Genomic DNA, 18,388 nt, shown 5'->3' on the forward strand with positions numbered 1-18,388 from the left:
CCATCTTTTTTGGAAGTATCCATTTGCTCTTCACTGCTGGGAGCACATCATGCCTTCTAAGTTCGGAGGAATTTCAGTATTTGATGACATCCAGCTAGCCATGAATCAGCTCCCCAAATACATAGATTTGGACATTATTATCATGGGCCGCTGGAGTTTATGGTCCATTCGTAATGATAAAATTTTCAGATCAGCTGCCCCTCACCTCCAGGGCTGGATGTACTACTTAAAAGAGGGCCTTTGGTCCCCGCAGATCAGAACTAGGCAAGCAAAAGCACTCCAAATTAGTTGTTGGGTTGAGCAACACTTGTAACATTCATTAGGTGATGATTCCTAGAACTGGCATTGGAGTGCTTATAAGGGTAAAGAGGCTGTTGTGTTGGCTGGAACCTTAGTGATCCGGTTTGCAACATGGGTCATTTAGCAAACTGTCGAGTGCAACATGACTCATGTTACGAACTGAACCACCGTTTTGCTACATGAGTCATGTTGCAATGTCCCGAGCTCAGCATGACTTGTGTTGGGAAGCACTCGAGAAGAAGACGAAGCAGGAATTGCGGTGCTGAGGGAATCCTCCCATTGACGATGCATTGACTAAATGGTGGACGAGGCGGCTCATCTTGTCCAGTTTTCAGCCGGACAACATGTAGCGCCGTCCTTCATATTTTCTCTGGTTGTTTGTTTTCACCTGATACTTTGTTATTAAATTTAGCTAGTATTTCCTTTTGGACACGTCCAGGGACCATCCGGCTGCTCCCTAGCGGTCTAGAGCGGCCGACCAAAAAGGAAGTATTTGGTCTCTAATCCATAAATGGAAATAATTTGTCTCCCTAATTCACATGCAAGGAAAACTAATTCATATTAGAGTGAAAAAGTAGCGTGCAATCGGGAAGAAAATACAAAAGCATATATGAACAGGTGTGAACGCATTTAATATGTGTTTCGATTTTTTTAAAGGTCATAACTTATAAACCGCACGTAGGAATTAAGATCCGTTTTCGCCGTTGGAACCATGACGACGTGGTGTTCAAAACTAGATCATGCATGGGTGTGTTTCGACAAACTTATTTGTGTGCAACTGACTTCCCGTTTGGTGCAATTGTTTAGTAGTCGATGTGCAACTATCTCGTTGATGGGCAACTTCCCCCCTACTCACGGACATGCAGTTTTCACATATGCGGACAACTATGAACGCATTAATGCGGGGTTAATTTTTCTAAAAAGATCATAACTTTTGAACCGAACATCAAAATTAAGATCCGCTTCCATCATTGGAATCCTCAAGACGTGCTCTTCGAAACTAGATCCCGCATGAGTATGTTTTGACCAACCTTTTGTGTGCACTTTAGTCCCCGTATGATGCAACTGCTTAGCAGTCGATGTGCAACTACTTGACAGTTGATGTGCAATTTTTCTCCTCCGCGAGGACGTGCAGTTTTTACGGATAGCACCTTCATTCCAAACTACCCCTGCCAATGAGATGTGCAACTTCATCTGTTGTCCAGGCCAACTGGCTAGTAGTCGATGTGCAACTTTCCTGTTGCATGTTGATTTGCAACTTTTTCTATTTGCGGCCTCGGCCAGCTGCCGAGCAGTGAATGTGCAACTTCGAATGTAGCCATGGCCAACTGCCTAACAGTGATGTGCAACTTCCCATCGTACCCCCTGTGGATGTATACTTTTCGCTACTAGCACCCCGTCCAAACTACACAGCAGGTGAGATGTGCAACTTTAGCGCCCAGTCAATATGCAACTTTTCACTAACCTCGTGAATGTGCAATTTTCACCATGCAACTATACTTGTCTGTGAGATGTGCAACTTCATATGTTGCGCGGGCCAACTTCCTAGTAGACAATGTGCAACTCCATCTTTTGCTTAGCCAACGAAAATTACACATCGATAAGTAAGGAGGAGAAGTTGCACATCGACCACTAGGCAGCTGGCTGAAACAACAAACTAAGTTGAACATATCGTTGAAAAGCTACACATCCACGAGTAGGAAGGAGGGTTGCACATCAATGACTAGGTAGTTGGTTGGACAGTAGATTAGTTCCACATCAGGTTATCATGGGTTAGGTTGCAGCTTATAGAAAGTTGGATCATGAAGTAAATTAGTTTTGAAAAAAGTTGCACGATGCAATACCAAAGTTGCACCATATAGCACGAAAGTTGGCATGGAATTTTTTTGTCAAAACATACCGATCCGGAATCTAGTTTCAAAAATGCTTTCGCGAGGATTTCAACGGTGAAAACAGATCTTAATTCCGATGTGCAGTTCAAAAGTTATGGTTTTTTAAATTTTCTTGAAACAAAATTAAATGCACATTAAGTGTTGCATGCACCTCCCGTGTCACAGTACTGTACCTCATAAAAAAAGAAAACAATCACTAAGCTCTTGCTCATGGAGTCTGGCTGGCTTGTCCTAGTCATTTATTTTATCACGTAGCATCGGCCGCTCGATTCTATCAAATCGTGCACGCGCACGATTAGGTATTTACATTTCCTTTTTGACGCAAAATATAGCTAGTACTTAGATGTGTTGCAGCAGTCGCCCAGTCATATCCATATTGCCAAATTAAACGTGAGGTCATTGAGAAAATGTAGTAACAAAATCAAAGTATGATTCTGTATTGCCATCTAATGCTAGTATATGGCCAATTCCTTCCCGGAATCAGGTGTTTAATTCGTCCATCAAAGGAGTGAATTCCTTTTATCAACAACAGAATCAACGCAATAAGAATAGGAAATCACCGAATTCTCTTGTTGTTTCTCCGTAATTACTGGTTCCCATATAATTCTTGCACTTTCCATCATTGTCAATGCAAACCAATACTTTGGCACTTATATACTCCCTCCGTTCCTAAATATAAGTCTTTGGAGAGATTTCACTATGGACCACATACGGAGCAAAACGAATGAATCTACCCTCTAAAATGCATCTATATACATCTGTATGTGGTTCATAGTGGAATCTCTACAAAGACTTATATTTAGGAATGAAGGGAGTATGTGCGTTCGAATTACGAAGGACGGCCCAATATCGTAGGCGATTTTCAATCAAGAAGAAAGGAGAAGATGAAGAGGCACCCGTTGATCATTGTGATGCTATTCCTCTCTTTTCTGTTCTTTAGCTGTGGTCAGGGAAGAAGTTCAACGCTCTCGGAAAGCGACTTCGAACTGGAGAGAGAGCTCAAGATGCTTAACACGCCCTATGTCAAATCCTTCAAGGTAACCATGCAATCGGAACAAACACTTCGTTCAAGATGATTCGAGAATCCAAATCCGATGTACTTATGCCAGGATGATTTGATGAAATGGCAGGATAATTATGGCGTAGTTTTTGACTGTGTCGACATTTACAAGCAGCCCGCATTCGATCATCCTCTCCTGAAGAATCACGTACTACAGGTCACCATTCTATATTTTCCATCTTTACTGTCAAAAATTTGTAGGAACTTTTTTTTTTTTGCTTTGAGAAACACGGTACGAACTCCTGATGTAATCAGTATTTTTAGTCATCGTTGTCAGATTTACAGATCTATCTGCCCTTGTATTAGACTCTGACATGTCCTTGTAGGATTCCCGAGCACTGTACTTATACGGCAGATACCATAGGAAATGGCTCACGAAAAATGGCCATCCGGATTTGTTGGAGATATGCATGCCATTCATATGGCCCATGTATGGCTATTGAAATAACGATTACATGTTTTTCCCCGCAAAAAATGCATTCTGATTGTATTTGCACTATAAAATAAAAAGTCTTTTTTTCACACTAATCTTTATTTCATTGTGGAACCCATCGCCTTGTAGTGCTTAAAAAAACCATCACCTTGTATCATCAATTCTTATTTTGCTTTGGTATGCTCAAATTGTTGAGAGATTTTTTTGAGAAACCTTGTATCACCGAATTAGATGCCGCCAAATTCAAGTTCCGGCACTGGTCTACCGACAACAGGGGAAAGTTGTCCTTATGGAACTGTCCCGATACGGAGAACTCTCAAGGAAGATCTTGTAAGGGGACGTGCACTTCGTCCGGTGTACAAACCAACGGCAACGGACACCAATGGAATTGACGTGCAGCATGCAAGATAGATTTGTGTTGAATCTTTATTGCATTATACCTTCATTGTTTGGGTTCCCAGTACTACTAATCATCTGGGAAACGAGATTGACATTTTCACTGTTCATGCCATGGGTTTCCCCTAGTTCGCCCTGGTGTTGTTAGACAGCGAGAAAGGCAAGACATTCCAGAGCGCGAGTGCTTCGATCGAGGTGTATTATTTCCCTATGCCGTCAGATGCTGCTTCCACAGCTCAGATGCTGGTTGTGGACGACAGGTCAAGCAATGTGACCGTCGTGCAAGCTGGATGGCATGTAAGTTTTGACATTTGACAAGTTCAAAGCGAACACACAGTTTGTTGTGGTCTCTGACACTAATGCCTGTTGCATCAACCAGATTGATCCTGGCCGCGAAGGCGACGGGCAGAGCCGTTTAACGGTTTACTGGACGGTGCGTATGGTATACAGATTTGCATGCAATGGACCAAACGCTGTTTATGTTGTACTATTATTACATTTACAGTGGAATCTCTTTTGATACAGGCTGATGACTACAAACAGACGGGCTGCCCTAACATGCAGTGCCCTGGATTTGTGCTGGTAAACCAATATGTCGCCCCTGGGACGGCCTTTCCGGCTGGATCATCGATTGCTTTAACCATCTTCAGGGTGAGATGACCTTCATTCATCACACGTTTCTAAATACTCCCTCCGTTACATAATTTAGAAGCGTTTTTTACACTACTAGTGTCAAAAAGCTCTTATATTATGAAAATAGTATGTATAGGACACAGGAAATAACTACATTTTGATTTTGACAAGTGTTCCTGAAATACTAGAATTATTATTACTTGTTTACAGGATGACAGACCGGGCACTGGCTAGCTGCAGTCAACGGACTCATCGTGGGCTACTTTCCCCGTGCCATAGTCAACGGCATGGACGGCAGCACCCAGGTCCAAGTGGGAGGGACCGTGTACGCGCCACCGGGGAGGAAGAGCCAAGTTCAAGTGGTTAGCAGTCCGCGGCAGCACGAATGTCAAGTTTAGGAAGACCAAGGACGTCGACGACTCCAGCATATATGACGTTGTGGTCACTTCAGCTTCACAAAATGCTCCTGATGGATTTTCCTTCCAGTATGGTGGCCCCGGAGATGCATAGCAGAGCTCCTTTTTCTTTTTGCCTTTTTAGCAGCCGTGCTAAAAGGGAGCCGTGGATTGTACGTGGTACGTCGAGCTCCCCTCACTTCTCGATCCCACCGATTCTTCACACTCCCCATTTCATTCTTATTTATTTTATTTTTAATCCCAAACTGTTCCCATATCTGGCAATCCACCCCGCAATTAGCACTGAGCCCATCGGCGGTTTCCTTCCTACTCCCTTCGTTATCTTTTTTCTTTGTGCGTGAGAGTCAACTTCTCGCCTTTCTCTTTGCCTCCCCGATCCCCATCTAAGGTTGTTGTGGCCGCTCCACTCCGGTCGCCATGGATCACGAACACGTATGTGTGAAGAAATCCGGGAGGATGTGTTCTTTCGCTGGCGAATAAATCAAGGTAGCCATACCGTCGCGTGGTAGCCGTCGTGTCCATGACTCCTCGTCAGGTGTCCTGCCTGAGTCCAGCATGAGATAGATGGCGATGTTCACGCTCTCGGCGTCCTGGTCGAGTCCGGCACCGCCCGCTCCAGCTTGGTCGCGGCCGAGTACAGCAGTGCCGTGCCGGCCCGGTGAGTCCAATGCGTAGGCGCTACCGCTCAGCAGCATCCGCGTGATCGCCATCATTGAAAGTCCAGCGTCACGACGTTAGGCGATCCCGCGGCCAGCGGCTCCAGCCATGACATTCCCAATGCTCTGTAGCTTTTCGCACCGCCATTCGCGCAGTCATGCGCCACGTCCAACTTTGACATGGCCGGCGTGCCATAGCTAACGTGCCTGATACTGGTGAATGCATGCCCGTTAGTGCACTGTGTTGAACACGTATGTAGGTTCGGGTTTTGTATACCACACATGTAGTGTGTCTCTCTCTTTCTTGTACCTACTTGTATCTTAGGAGACAAGACACTGGTCGTATCTCTCGTACCTATATATGCGTCTGATGCACGATCATTGAGAACATCGATGCACACAAACCCTTTCTCCCAAACTTATATGATATCAGATCCTGTTTCGATCCCTTCCTAAACCGCTTCCGCAACCCTAGCCGCCGCCTCCTCCCACCCACGCCGCTGCCTCCCCCCTCCTTGCAACCGCCTCTCTCCTCGCCGCCGCGCCGCCCACCCTTTGCCACGACGCCGCCTTCCCCTCCAAACCCTAGCCGCCACCTCTCCCCTAGCCGCCGCCCCCTCCCCTCTCCCATGCGCGCTGTCATCATGTCCTCCGCCTCCACCTACTCCAACCCCTTCGCCGGGCCAGACCCCGCCGACATCTGCGACATCAACATCCATGACCACGTTCCCGTGATCCTCGATGCCACCAACTCCACGTACTACGCGTGGAAGACTTATTTCTCACTCCTCTTCCACGAGAACAATCTTGTGGATCATATTGACGCAACCGTCGACTCTCGCATCATGGTGGGCGACTCCGAGTGGACCGCAATCGACACTACGCTCATCCAGTGGTTCTTCACTACCGTCTTCAAGGATCTGTTTCACACAGTCGTAAGCGATGGTGATGACGCGCGCACCGTGTGGGTCAAGCTCAACGGTCTCTTCACCGACAACAAGCTTCAGCGTCGCGTTTTTCTGCAGCAGGAATTTTTTGACTGTATCAGGATGAGCAGTCCATCGATGACTACTGCCGCCGCCTCAAGACGCTGTCGGATGAGCTCCGTGACATCGGTGCCAAGATTGATGACGACCTCCTCCTTAGCACGCTCACCGCTAGTCCACTAGTTACTAAGGATAAGTTTGACTGCTGTCATGTGATCCATTCCTAGATCACTCTTGTACCCCTTGATTGACTCATGGCAAGGCACACTTCAGGTGCGGTACACAACATAGCATACTGTAGAGCCTACGTCTAAAGTATAGGGGACGACTTTCGTCCTTTCTCTCTCTTCTGCCGTGGTCAGATCTTGAGTCTCACTCAATGCTCACACCTTATAACACAGCCAAGAACTCCTTCTTTGCTGATCTATTTGAACTCCTTTAAAATCTTGTCACAGTATGTATTCATTAGAAAGTACTATTAAGCGTTTTGATCTATCCTTATAGATCTTGATGCTCAATGTTCAAGTAGCTTAATCCAGGTTTTCCATTGAAAAACACTTTTCAAATAACCCTATATGCTTTCCAGAAATTCTACATCATTTCTGATCAATAATATGTCAACAACATATACTCATCAGAAATTCTATAGTGCTCCCACTCACTTCTTTGGAAATACAAGTTTCTCATAAACTTTGAATAAACTCAACATCTTTGATCATCTCATCAAAGCGTATATTCCAACTCCGAGATGCTTACTCCAGTCCATAGAAGGATTGCTGGAGCTTTGCATACTTGTTAGCATATTTTAGGATTGACAAAAACCTTCTGGTTGTATCACATACAACCTTTCCTCAAGAAAATTGTCGAGGAAACAATGTTTTGACATCCTATCTGCAAGATTTCATAAATAATGCAGTAACTGCTAATACAATTCCAACAGACTCTTAGCATCGCTACGAGTGAGAAAGTCTCACCGTAGTCAACTCCTTGAACTTGTCGGAAAACATCTTAACGACAAGTCGAGCTTTCTTAATTGTGATACTTACCATCATTGTCCGTCTTCCTTTTAAAATCCATCTGTACCCAATAGCCTTACGACCATCAAGTAGTTCATTCAAAATCTATACTTTGTTTCCACACATGGATCCTCTCGGATTTTATGGCCTCGAGCCATTTGTCGGAATCCGGGCCCACCATCGCTTCTCCATAGCTCGTAGGTTCATTGTTGTCTAGCAACATGACCTCCAAGACAGGATTACGTACCACTCTGAAATAGTACGCATCCTTGTCGACCTACGAGGTTTGGTAGTGACTTGATCCGAAGTTTCATGATCACTATCATCAGCTTCCACTTCAATTGGTGTAGGCGCTACAGGAACAACTTCCTATGCCCTGCTACACACTGGTTGAAGTGACGGTTCAATAACCTCATGAAGTCTCCGCCATCCTCCCACCCAATTCTTTCGAGAGAAACTTTTCCTCGAGAAAGGACCCGTTTCTAGAAACAATCACTTTTGCTTCCGGATCGAAATAGGAGGTATACCCAACTGTTTTGGGTGTCCTATAAAGATGCATTTATCCGCTTTGGGTTCGAGCTTATCAGGCTAAACCCTTTTCACATAAGCGTCGCAGCCCCAAACTTTAAAAAAATGACAGCTTAGGTTTCTCTAAACCATAGTTCATACGGTGTCATCTCAACGGAATTACGTGGTGCCCTATTTAAAGTGAATGCGGTTGTCTCTAATGCCTAACCCATAAACGATTGTGGTAATTCGATAAGAGACATCATGGTTTGCACCACATCCAATAGGGTGTAGCTATGATGTTCGGACACACCATCACACTATGGTATTCCAGGCGGCATTAGTTGTGAAACAATTTCCACAATGTCTTAATTGTGTACCAAACACGTAACTCAGATATTCATCTCTATGATCATATCATAGACATTTTATCTTCTTGTCACGACGATCTTCAACTTCACTCTGAAATTACTAACCTTTTAATAATTCAGACTGGTGTTTCATCAAGTAAATATACTTAGAATCTACTCAAATCATCTGTGAAGTAAGAGCATAACGATATTCACTGCGTGCCTCAGCACTCATTGGATTGCACACATCAAATGTATTACTTCCGACAAGTTGCTCTCTTGTTTCATCTCACTGAAAACGAGGCCTTTCAGTCATCTTGCCCATGTGGTATGATTTGCATGTCTCAAGTGATTCAAAATCAAGTGAGTCCAAATGATCCATCTGCATGGAGTTTCTTCATGCGTATAAACCAATAGACATGGTTCGCATGTCTCAAACTTTTCAAAAAAAAAACGAGTGAGTCCAAAGATCCATCAACATGGAGCTTCTTCATGCGTTTTATACCAATATGACTCAAATGGCAGTGCCACAAGTATGTGGTACTATCATTACTATCTTATATCTTTTGCATGAACATGTGTATCACTACGATCGAGATTCAATAAACCATTCATTTTAGGTGCAAGACCATTGAAGGTATTATTCAAATAAACAGAGTAACCATTATTCTCCTTAAATGAATAACCATATTGCGATACACATAATCCAATCATGTCTATGCTCAGCGCAAACACCAAATAACAATTATTTAGGTTTAACACCAGTCTCGATGGTAGAGGGAGCATGCGATGCTTGATCACATCAACCTTGGAAACACTTCCAACACATATCGTCATCTCACCTTCAGCTAGTCTCCCTTTATTCCGTAGCTTTTTATTTCGAGTTACTAACACTTAGCAACCGAACCGGTATTTTAATACCCTGGTGCTACTAGGAGTACTAGTAAAGTACACATTATAATGTATATCCAATATACTTCTATCGGCCTTGCCAGCCTTCTCATCTACCAAGTATCTAGGGTAGTTCTGCTTCAGTGACCGTTCCCCTTATTTCAGAAGCACTTAGTCTTGGGTTTGGGTTCAACCTTGGGTTTCTTCACTAGAGCAGCAACTGATTTGCCGTTTCATGAAGTATCCCTTTCTTGCCCTTGCGCTTCTTGAAACTAGTGGTTTTACTAACCATCAACAATTGATGCTCCTATTTGATTTCTACTTTTGCGGTGTCGCGAATAGCTTAAGGATCATCATATCTATCCCTGATATGTTATAGTTCATCACGAAGCTCTAGCAGCTTGGTGGCAGTGACTTTGGAGAACCATCACTATCTCATCTGGAAGATTAACTTCCACTCGATTCAAGCGATTGTAGTACTCATACAATCTGAGCACATGCTCAACGATTGAGCTTTTCTCCTTAGTTTGCAGGCTTAAGAAACTTGTCAGAGGTCTCATACCTCTTGACGTGGGCACTAGCCTAAAATCCCAATTTCAGTCCTTGGAACATCTCATATGTTCTGCGATGTTTCAAAAACGTCTTTGGTGCCTGAATTCTAAACCATTTAGCATTACGCAGTGAACTATCATGTAGTCATCAAAACGTGTATGTCAGATGTTCGCAACATCCACAACCGACGCTCGAGGTTCATCACACTAAGCGGTGCATTAGGGACATAATCCTTCTACGCAGCAATGAGGACAATCCTCAGTTTACAGACCCAGTCCGCATAATTGCTACTGTCAACTCTCAACTATTCTCTAGGAACATATCTAAAACAGTAGAACCAAAGCGTGAGCTATGACATAATTTGCAAAGACCTTTTGACTATGTTCATGATAATTAAGTTCATCTAATCAAATTATTTAATGAACTCCCACTCAGATAGACATCCCTCCAGTCATCTAAGTGATACATGATCCGAGTCAACTAGGCCATGTCCGATCATCACGTGAGACGGACTAGTCATCATCGGTGAACATCTTCATGTTGATCGTATCCACTATATGACTCATGTTCGACCTTTCGGTCTCTTGTGTTCCGAGGCCATGTCTGTACATGCTAGGCTCGTCAAGTCAACCTAAGTGTTTTGCATGTGTAAATCTGGCTTACACCCGTTGTATGCGAACGTTAGAATCTATCACATCCGATCATCATGTGGTGCTTCGAAACAACAAACTTTCGCAACGGTGCATAGTTAGGGGGAACACTTTCTTGAAAGTTTATGAGGGATCATCTTATTTAGGCTACCGTCGTTCTAAGCAAATAAGATGTAAACTTGACAAACATCACATGCAAATCATAGAGTGACATGATATGACCAATATCATCTCGCGCCTTTGATCTTCATCTTTGAGGCGCGGCATGATCACCTTCGTCACCGGCATGACACCATGGTCTCCATCATCATGATCTCCATCATCGTGTCTTCATGAAGTTGTCTCGCCAACTATTACTTCTACTACTATGGCTAACGGTTAGCAATAAAGTAAAGTAATTACATGGCGTTTTCAATGACACGCAGGTCGTACAATAAATTAAGACAACTCCTATGGCTCCCGTCGGTTGTCATACTCATCGACATGCAAGTCGTGATTCCTATTACAAGAACATGATCAATCTCATACATCACATATATATAATTCATCACATCCTTTTGGCCATATCACATCACATAGCATACCCTGCAAAACAAGTTAGACGTCCTCTAATTGTTGTTGCATGTTTTACGTGGCTGCTATGGGTTTCTAGCAAGAACGCTTCTTACCTACGCAAAAGCCACAACGTGATATGCCAATTTATATTTACCCTTCATAAGGACCCTTTTCATCGAATCCGATCCGACTAAAGTGGGAGAGACAGACACCCACTAGCCACCTTATGCAGCTAGTGCATGTCAGTCGGTGGAACCTGTCTCACGTAAGCGTACGTGTAAGGTCGGTCCGGGCCGCTTCATCCCACGATGCCGCCGAATCAAGATAATACTAGTAACGTCAAGTAAATTGACAAAATCGACGCCCACAACAACTTGTGTTCTACTCGTGCATAGAAACTACGCATAGACCTAGCTCATGATGCCACTGTTGGGGATCGTTGCAGAAATTAAAAAATTTCTACGCATCACCAAGATCAATCTATGGAGAGACTAGCAACAAGAGAGAGGGGAGTGCATCTTCGTACCCTTGAATATCGCGATGCGGAAGCGTTACAAGAATGCGGATGAAGGAGTCGTACTCGCAGCGATTCAGATCGCGGTTGATTCCGATCTAAGCGCCGAACAACGGCGCCTCCGCGTTCAACACACGTACAGCCCGGGGACGTCCCCTCCTTGATCCAGCAAGGGGAGAGGAGAAGTTGAGGGAGATCTCCATCAGCACGATGGTGTGGTGGTTGAGCTTGCAGTTCTCCGACAGGGCTTCGCCAAGCACTACTACTACTACGGAGGTGTTAGGGAGGGAGAGAACTGCGCCAGGGGAAGGGGTGCGGCTCCCATGCGCCTCCCCACTATATATAGGGGTGGAGGGGGCTGGTTTCTTGCCCTCCAAGTCCATTGGGGCGTTGCCAAAGGTGGGGAAAGAAATCCCATCATTTCCCTTCCCCACCGATTGTTATCCCCTTTTAGGGATCTTGATCTTATCCATTCGGGACATGATCTTATTCCTTCTAAGGGGGATCTTGGTGCGCCTGGACCAGGGGTGTGGGGCCTTGCCCCCACTACCCACGTTCATGTGGGCCCCCCATGCAGGAGGGCCCCACTCCGGAACCTTCTAGAACCTTCCCGGTACAATACTGAAAAATCCCGAACATTTTCCGGTGGCCAAAATAGGACTTCCCATATATAAATCTTTACCTCCGGACCATTCTGGAACTCCTCATGACGTCTGGGATCTCATCCGGGACTCCGAACTACATTTGGTAACTGCACACTAATTCCCATAACAACTCTAGCGTCACCGAACCTTATGTGTGTAGACCCTACGGGTTCGGGAATCATGCCGACATGACCGAGACAGCTCTCTGGCCAATAACCAACAGCGGGATCTGGATACCTTTGTTGGCTCCCACATGTTCCACGATGATCTCATCGAATGAACCACGATGTCGGGGATTCAATCAATCATGTATACAATTCCCTTTGTCAATCGGTACGTTACTTGCCCGAGATTCGATCGTCGGTATCCCAATACCTCGTTCAATCTCGTTACCGGCAAGTCACTTTACTCGTTTCGTAATACATGATCCCGCGACTAACTACTTAGTCACATTGAGCCCATTATGATGATGCATTACAGAGTGGGCCCAGAGATACCTCTCCGTCATACGGAGTAACAAATCCCAGTCTCGATTCGTGCCAACCCAACAGACACTTTCAGAGATACCTATAGTGTACCTTTATAGCCACCCAGTTACGTTGTGACGTTTGGCACACCCAAAGCATTCCTATGGTATCCGGGAGTTGCACAATCTCATGGTCTAAGGAAATGATACTTGACATTAGAAAAGCGTTAGCAGACGAACTACACGATCTTGTGCTATGCTCAGGATTGGGTCTTGTCCATCACATCATTCTCCTAATGATGTGATCCAATTATCAACGACATCCAATGTCCATGGTCAGGAAACCGTAACCATCTATTGATCAACGAGCTAGTCAACTAGAGGCTCACTAGGGACATGTTGTGGTCTATGTATTCACACATGTATTACGATTTCCGGATAACACAATTATAGCATGAACAATAGAAAATTATCATGAATAAGGAAATACAATAATAACCATTTTATTATTGCCTCTAGGGCATATTTCCAACAGAGCCCTCCTTCCCCAAGTTTGTGGCGTACTTGCGGTTGGAGGAGCGCCGGATGAAGGGGGAGAAGAAGCGCGTGCAGCACCATGCCCTCGCCGCCAGTACCTCTCGTGGCGTCCCACCACCACCCGCCCTACCCGCGCCGCAGTAGCAGCCGCCGCCCCGGGCCCCGGGGGTATTACCCCCTCCCGCCCACGGCCCCCGCCCCTCCCGCTGCTCCCCAACAGCAGCCGCAAGGCGGCGGGCGGCGCCGCAACCGCCGCGGGGGCCGGCACAAGCAGTAGCAGCAGGCGAACGGGGGTGGCCAGGCGTACGGGGAGGGCTCCTCTTCAGCAACAGCCCTCCCCGCCATGGACTTACGATACCAACCCGTGGACAGGAGTTGTCCACGCCTACTCGATGCCCTGGCCCACCAGTTATTGCATAGTGATGTTTGGACGTCCCCGGTTGCAAGCAACACGAGTTATCTATACTATTTGGTGATATTGGATGATTTCTCTCATTATGTGTGGAAATTTCCTCTCCGTCACAAGTCCGACGCCCTTGCCAGACTCACCACCTTTTATTCCTACGTCACCACACAGTTCGGTCGTCATATCCTTGCCCTACAAACTGACAACAGAAAAGAGTTTGACGATGTCGCTGTCCGCAACCTCCTCGCTTCTCATGACACCATCTTTCACCTCACTTGTCCTTACACGTCCCAACAAAATGGCCGCGCCGAGCATGTCATTCGCACTCTTAATGACTGCGTCTGCACGTTGCTCTTCCACTGCAACGTGCCTCCTCGGTTCTGGCCGGATGCTCTTGCCACCGACAGCCTCCTCATTAACATCCGCCCATGCCGCCCTCGCTGGAACTATGCTCCTCACCAGCTCCTCTTCAGTGCGGCCCCATCTTACGATGGCCTATGCATCTTCGGGTGTCTCTGTTACCCTAGCACCGCGTCCACCACTCCTCATAAACTCGTTCCCTGGTCAGTTCCATGCATCTTCCTCGGTTACCCTCCCAACACCAAAGGTTACCGGTGCTATGATCCAGTGTCCCACCGCGTTTATACATCGCGGCACGTGTACTTTGATGAGCTGGTGTTCCCGTTTCAGCAGGTACCATCCCTCCCCACGCAGCCTTCGGCGCCTCCCGCGGCATGGCCCGCCTCTGCCACCACCCTCGGCGGGCCGCCCTCTTCGCTGAGCAGCGCCCCTCCCGTGGTGCAGCCCGCCCCTGCCACCACCCTCGGCAGGCCGCCCCCTTCACCGAGCAGCTCCCCCGGCCCCACCCGCGCGCCCTGCGCCCTCTAGCCCGGCTGCCCCCTCGGGCAGCCCCCAGACGTCGCGGGTCCGGCCGCCCACTCTGGCGGCACCTCGGGCGAGGCTGCCCCCGCAGCCGCGGTCTCCTGCTCGGCCCCCCTCCCCCCCGAGCTGCCTCTCCTAGCCTGGCAGCTGCGGACCCCTCGGCGCCCTCGAAGACCGGCTCGACCTCCTCATCGCCGATCTCTCCTTCGGCTCAGCCGGTGGCGGCAGCACCCCCCACGGGTGTGGTCAATCAGGCTCGGACTAGGACGTTTCGTCCTAGCACGCGCTACACCTCCCACGAGTACGCATGCGCCGCATCTACCTCGACACCGTCTCCGCTGCCCACCTCCGCTTGCAAAGCCCTTTGGGATCCGTACTGGCTTGCTACAATGCGTGAGGAGTTCGATGCCCTGCAGCGCAACCGTACATGGCAGCTTGTCCCACGGCCTCCCCGTGCCAATGTTATAACTGGCAAGTGGGTTTTCCGCCACAAGACTCGCCCCGACGGTTCCCTCGAGCGCTATGATGACCCACAAGTATAGGGAATCAATTGTAGCTATTTTCGATAAGTAAGAGTGTCGAACCCAACGAGGAGCAGAAGGAAATGACAAGTAGTTTTCAGTAAGGTAATGTCTGCAAGTGCTGAAATTGTAAGTAGCGGAGTAGTTTGATAGCAAGATAATATGTAACGAGCAAGTAACGGTAGAACTAACAAAAGTGCAGCAAGATAGCCCAATCCTTTTGAGGCAAAGGACAGGCCAAAACGGTCTCTTATGATAAGCAAAGCGTTCTTGAGGGTACACGGGAATTTCATCTAGTCACTTTCATCATGTTGGTTTAATTCGTGTTCGCTACTATGATAATTTGATATGTGGGTGGACCGGTGCTTAGGTGTTGTTCTTACTTGAACAAACCTCCTACTTATGATTAACCCTCCCACAAGCATCCGCAACTACGAGAAAAGTATTAAGAATAAATTCTAACCATAGCATTAAACTTTTGGATCCAATCGGTCCCTTACGGAATGGCGCATAAACTGGGGTTTAAGCTTTTGTCACTCTCGCAACCCATCATCTAATTGCTACTCCACAATGCATCCCTTAGGCCCAAATGGTGAAGTGTCATGTAGTCGACGTTCCCATGACACCACTAAGGGAATCACAACATACATACTATCAAAATATCGAACACATATCAAGTTCACATGATTACTTGCAACATGATCTCCCGTGACCTCAAGAACAAAAGTAACTACTCAGAAATGATAATCATGCTCATGATCAGAGGAGTATTAAATAGCATAAGGGATCTGGACATATAATCTTCCACCAAATAAACCATATAATAATCAACTACAAGATGTAATCAACACTACTAGTCACCCACAAGCACCAATCTATAGTTCTGGTAACAAGATTGAACACAAGAGATGAACTAGGGTTTGAGATGAGATGGTGTTGTTGAAGATGTTGCTGGAGATTGCCCTCCCCAAGATGGGAGAGTTGTCTGTGATGATGATGATGATTTCCCCCTTCGGAATATAAGTTCCCCTGGCGGAATCGCTCCGCTGGAGGGCAAAAGTGCTCCTGCCGAAGTTCCACGTCGAGACGGCGGTGCTCCATCCTGAAAGTCCTCTCCTTATTTTTTCTAGGTCAAAGTGACCTATATACCAGAAGATGAGCACCGGAGGTGGGCCTGGGTGAGCACAACCCACCAGGGCGCGCGCCCGGGTGGGTTGTGCCCACCTGGTGAGCCCCCTCTGGTAGTTATTTGCTCCAATAATCCTCAAATATGACATAAAAATCTCCGTGAAGTTTCAGCTTGTTTGGAGTTGTGCAGAATAGGTAGCCTGACATAGCTTTTCCAGGTCCAGATTTCCAGCTGCCGGAGTTCTCCCTCTTTGTGTATACCTTGCATATTATGAGGGAAAAGGTATTAGAATTACTCCAAAAAGCATTATTATGGATAAAAACATTATAAATAACAGTAAGAAAACATGATGCAAAATGGACGTATCAACTCCCCCAAGCTTAGACCTCGCTTGTCCTCAAGCGGAAACCGATATCGAAGAACATGTCCACATGCTTTGAGAGAGAGAGGTGTCGATAAAAACAAAATACGGACACAGAAGCATCATGTTGATTATTATAGCAGCAACAAAATTAAACATAAGACTTTTATCATAGGACTTTTATCATATACTTCTCATGAATAAGTAACGGTTCATCACACAATCGAAGTATAAAGCAAAAACTCTATCAAAAACCAACAAACTATGTTCTCAGTCAACTTTGCAACTACAATTCATCATCTTTTTAGGAAGGGTCACGTATCGGAGCCTTTAGCCAAGTCCACATACTCAACCATCAAATGGCCTTCTATGATTGCTAACACTCACCGCGGACACATGAGCAAAACGTTTCAACCGAACACATAGAAAGATAGGGGCTTATAGTTTCGCCTCCCAACATATTCACCTCAAGGGTGATGTCAACAATAACAACTCATGCTATCTATATTCAACTGGACATATGTGCCTAGATCTTTCCTCACCACATGATGCTTGCCAAAGGAGAAAAATAAAAAGGAATAGAAGGAAAACTTTGACTCTTACCATAAAAGTAAATACATAAAAGTAAAAAATAGGCCCTTCGCAGAGGGAAGCAGAGGTTGCCATGCGCTTATTTGTTTGTATGCTCAAACCCTTAGTGCAAAAGAACATCACGTTGCATTTCCCCTTGTGATAGCGACCTTTATTATGAAGTCTGTCGCTTTTATTCTTCACCATCACAAGTTCGTGCAACTCTCATTCTCTTACACTAAATGATCTCACACATTTAGAAGCAATTTTTATTGCCTTTTTGCACCGATGACAACTTACTTGAGGGATCTTGCTCAATCCATAGGTAGGTATGGTGGACACTTGAAAATAAGATTTGGGTTTAAGGGTTTTTGGATGCACAAATAGTATCTCTACTTCGGAATTTTTGGCTAGCAAAGATAGGGGGCAAGCATCACATGTTAAAGGATCTATGACAATGTGACTTCTATGTGAATATAAACAAACATAAACCATTAAGTTGTCTTCCTTGTCCAACGTCAACAATTTTGGCATATAATATTTTGAGGAGGGCTCACAATCACAAAAGATTTCTAGGATAGTATATTTATATGTGAATCTTCTCTTCCCTTATTAATTCTTTCATGAGTTGCATCATTGACTAATGCTATGTTTGTCAATCTCTAATAAAATTTTCTACTTATACTTTTCCTTATGTGGTGCCATCACCTACCATAGGATTAGTATATTATCTTTTTCATTATTTCTTTCCTTTTATTTTTTTTCTTTCTCTTTTTCTTCCTTATTTTTTCTTTATTTGCAACATGAAAGTAAAGAAAGAAAAAACTCAAACTAAACTTTATTATATAGCTTGCACACGATTACAAGGATAGATCACTAAGCAAACTCTCAAAGAAGAAAGGGTCGAACTAAACTTTTATTCATCTAAAGAAAAATATCGAACTAAAATAAGTAAAGGTAAAAAGATAGTGGGATGATACGATACCGGGGCACCTCCCCCAAGCTTGGCGGAAGCCAAGGGGAGTGCCCATACCCGATACTTAATTCTCTTTTGGTAGTGACGAA

General features: G+C 45.5%; 1 protein-coding gene across 1 annotated transcript; it reads left to right on the forward strand.

Annotated features, from left to right (window-relative positions):
* The first annotated feature begins 3,076 nt into the window (after window positions 1-3,076).
* On the forward strand, window positions 3,077-5,792 carry LOC141040852 (protein neprosin-like). Its single transcript, XM_073506967.1, has 7 exons — window positions 3,077-3,229; window positions 3,323-3,409; window positions 3,917-4,087; window positions 4,211-4,378; window positions 4,461-4,514; window positions 4,607-4,732; window positions 5,685-5,792. Exons 1-7 carry the CDS (start codon window positions 3,077-3,079, stop codon window positions 5,790-5,792), a joined length of 867 nt encoding a protein of 288 aa, XP_073363068.1.
* The last annotated feature ends 12,596 nt before the right edge of the window (window positions 5,793-18,388 follow it).

The sequence above is a fragment of the Aegilops tauschii genome, chromosome 2 (genome assembly GCF_002575655.3).
Source record: "Aegilops tauschii subsp. strangulata cultivar AL8/78 chromosome 2, Aet v6.0, whole genome shotgun sequence".
Lineage (NCBI taxonomy): Eukaryota > Viridiplantae > Streptophyta > Magnoliopsida > Poales > Poaceae > Aegilops > Aegilops tauschii.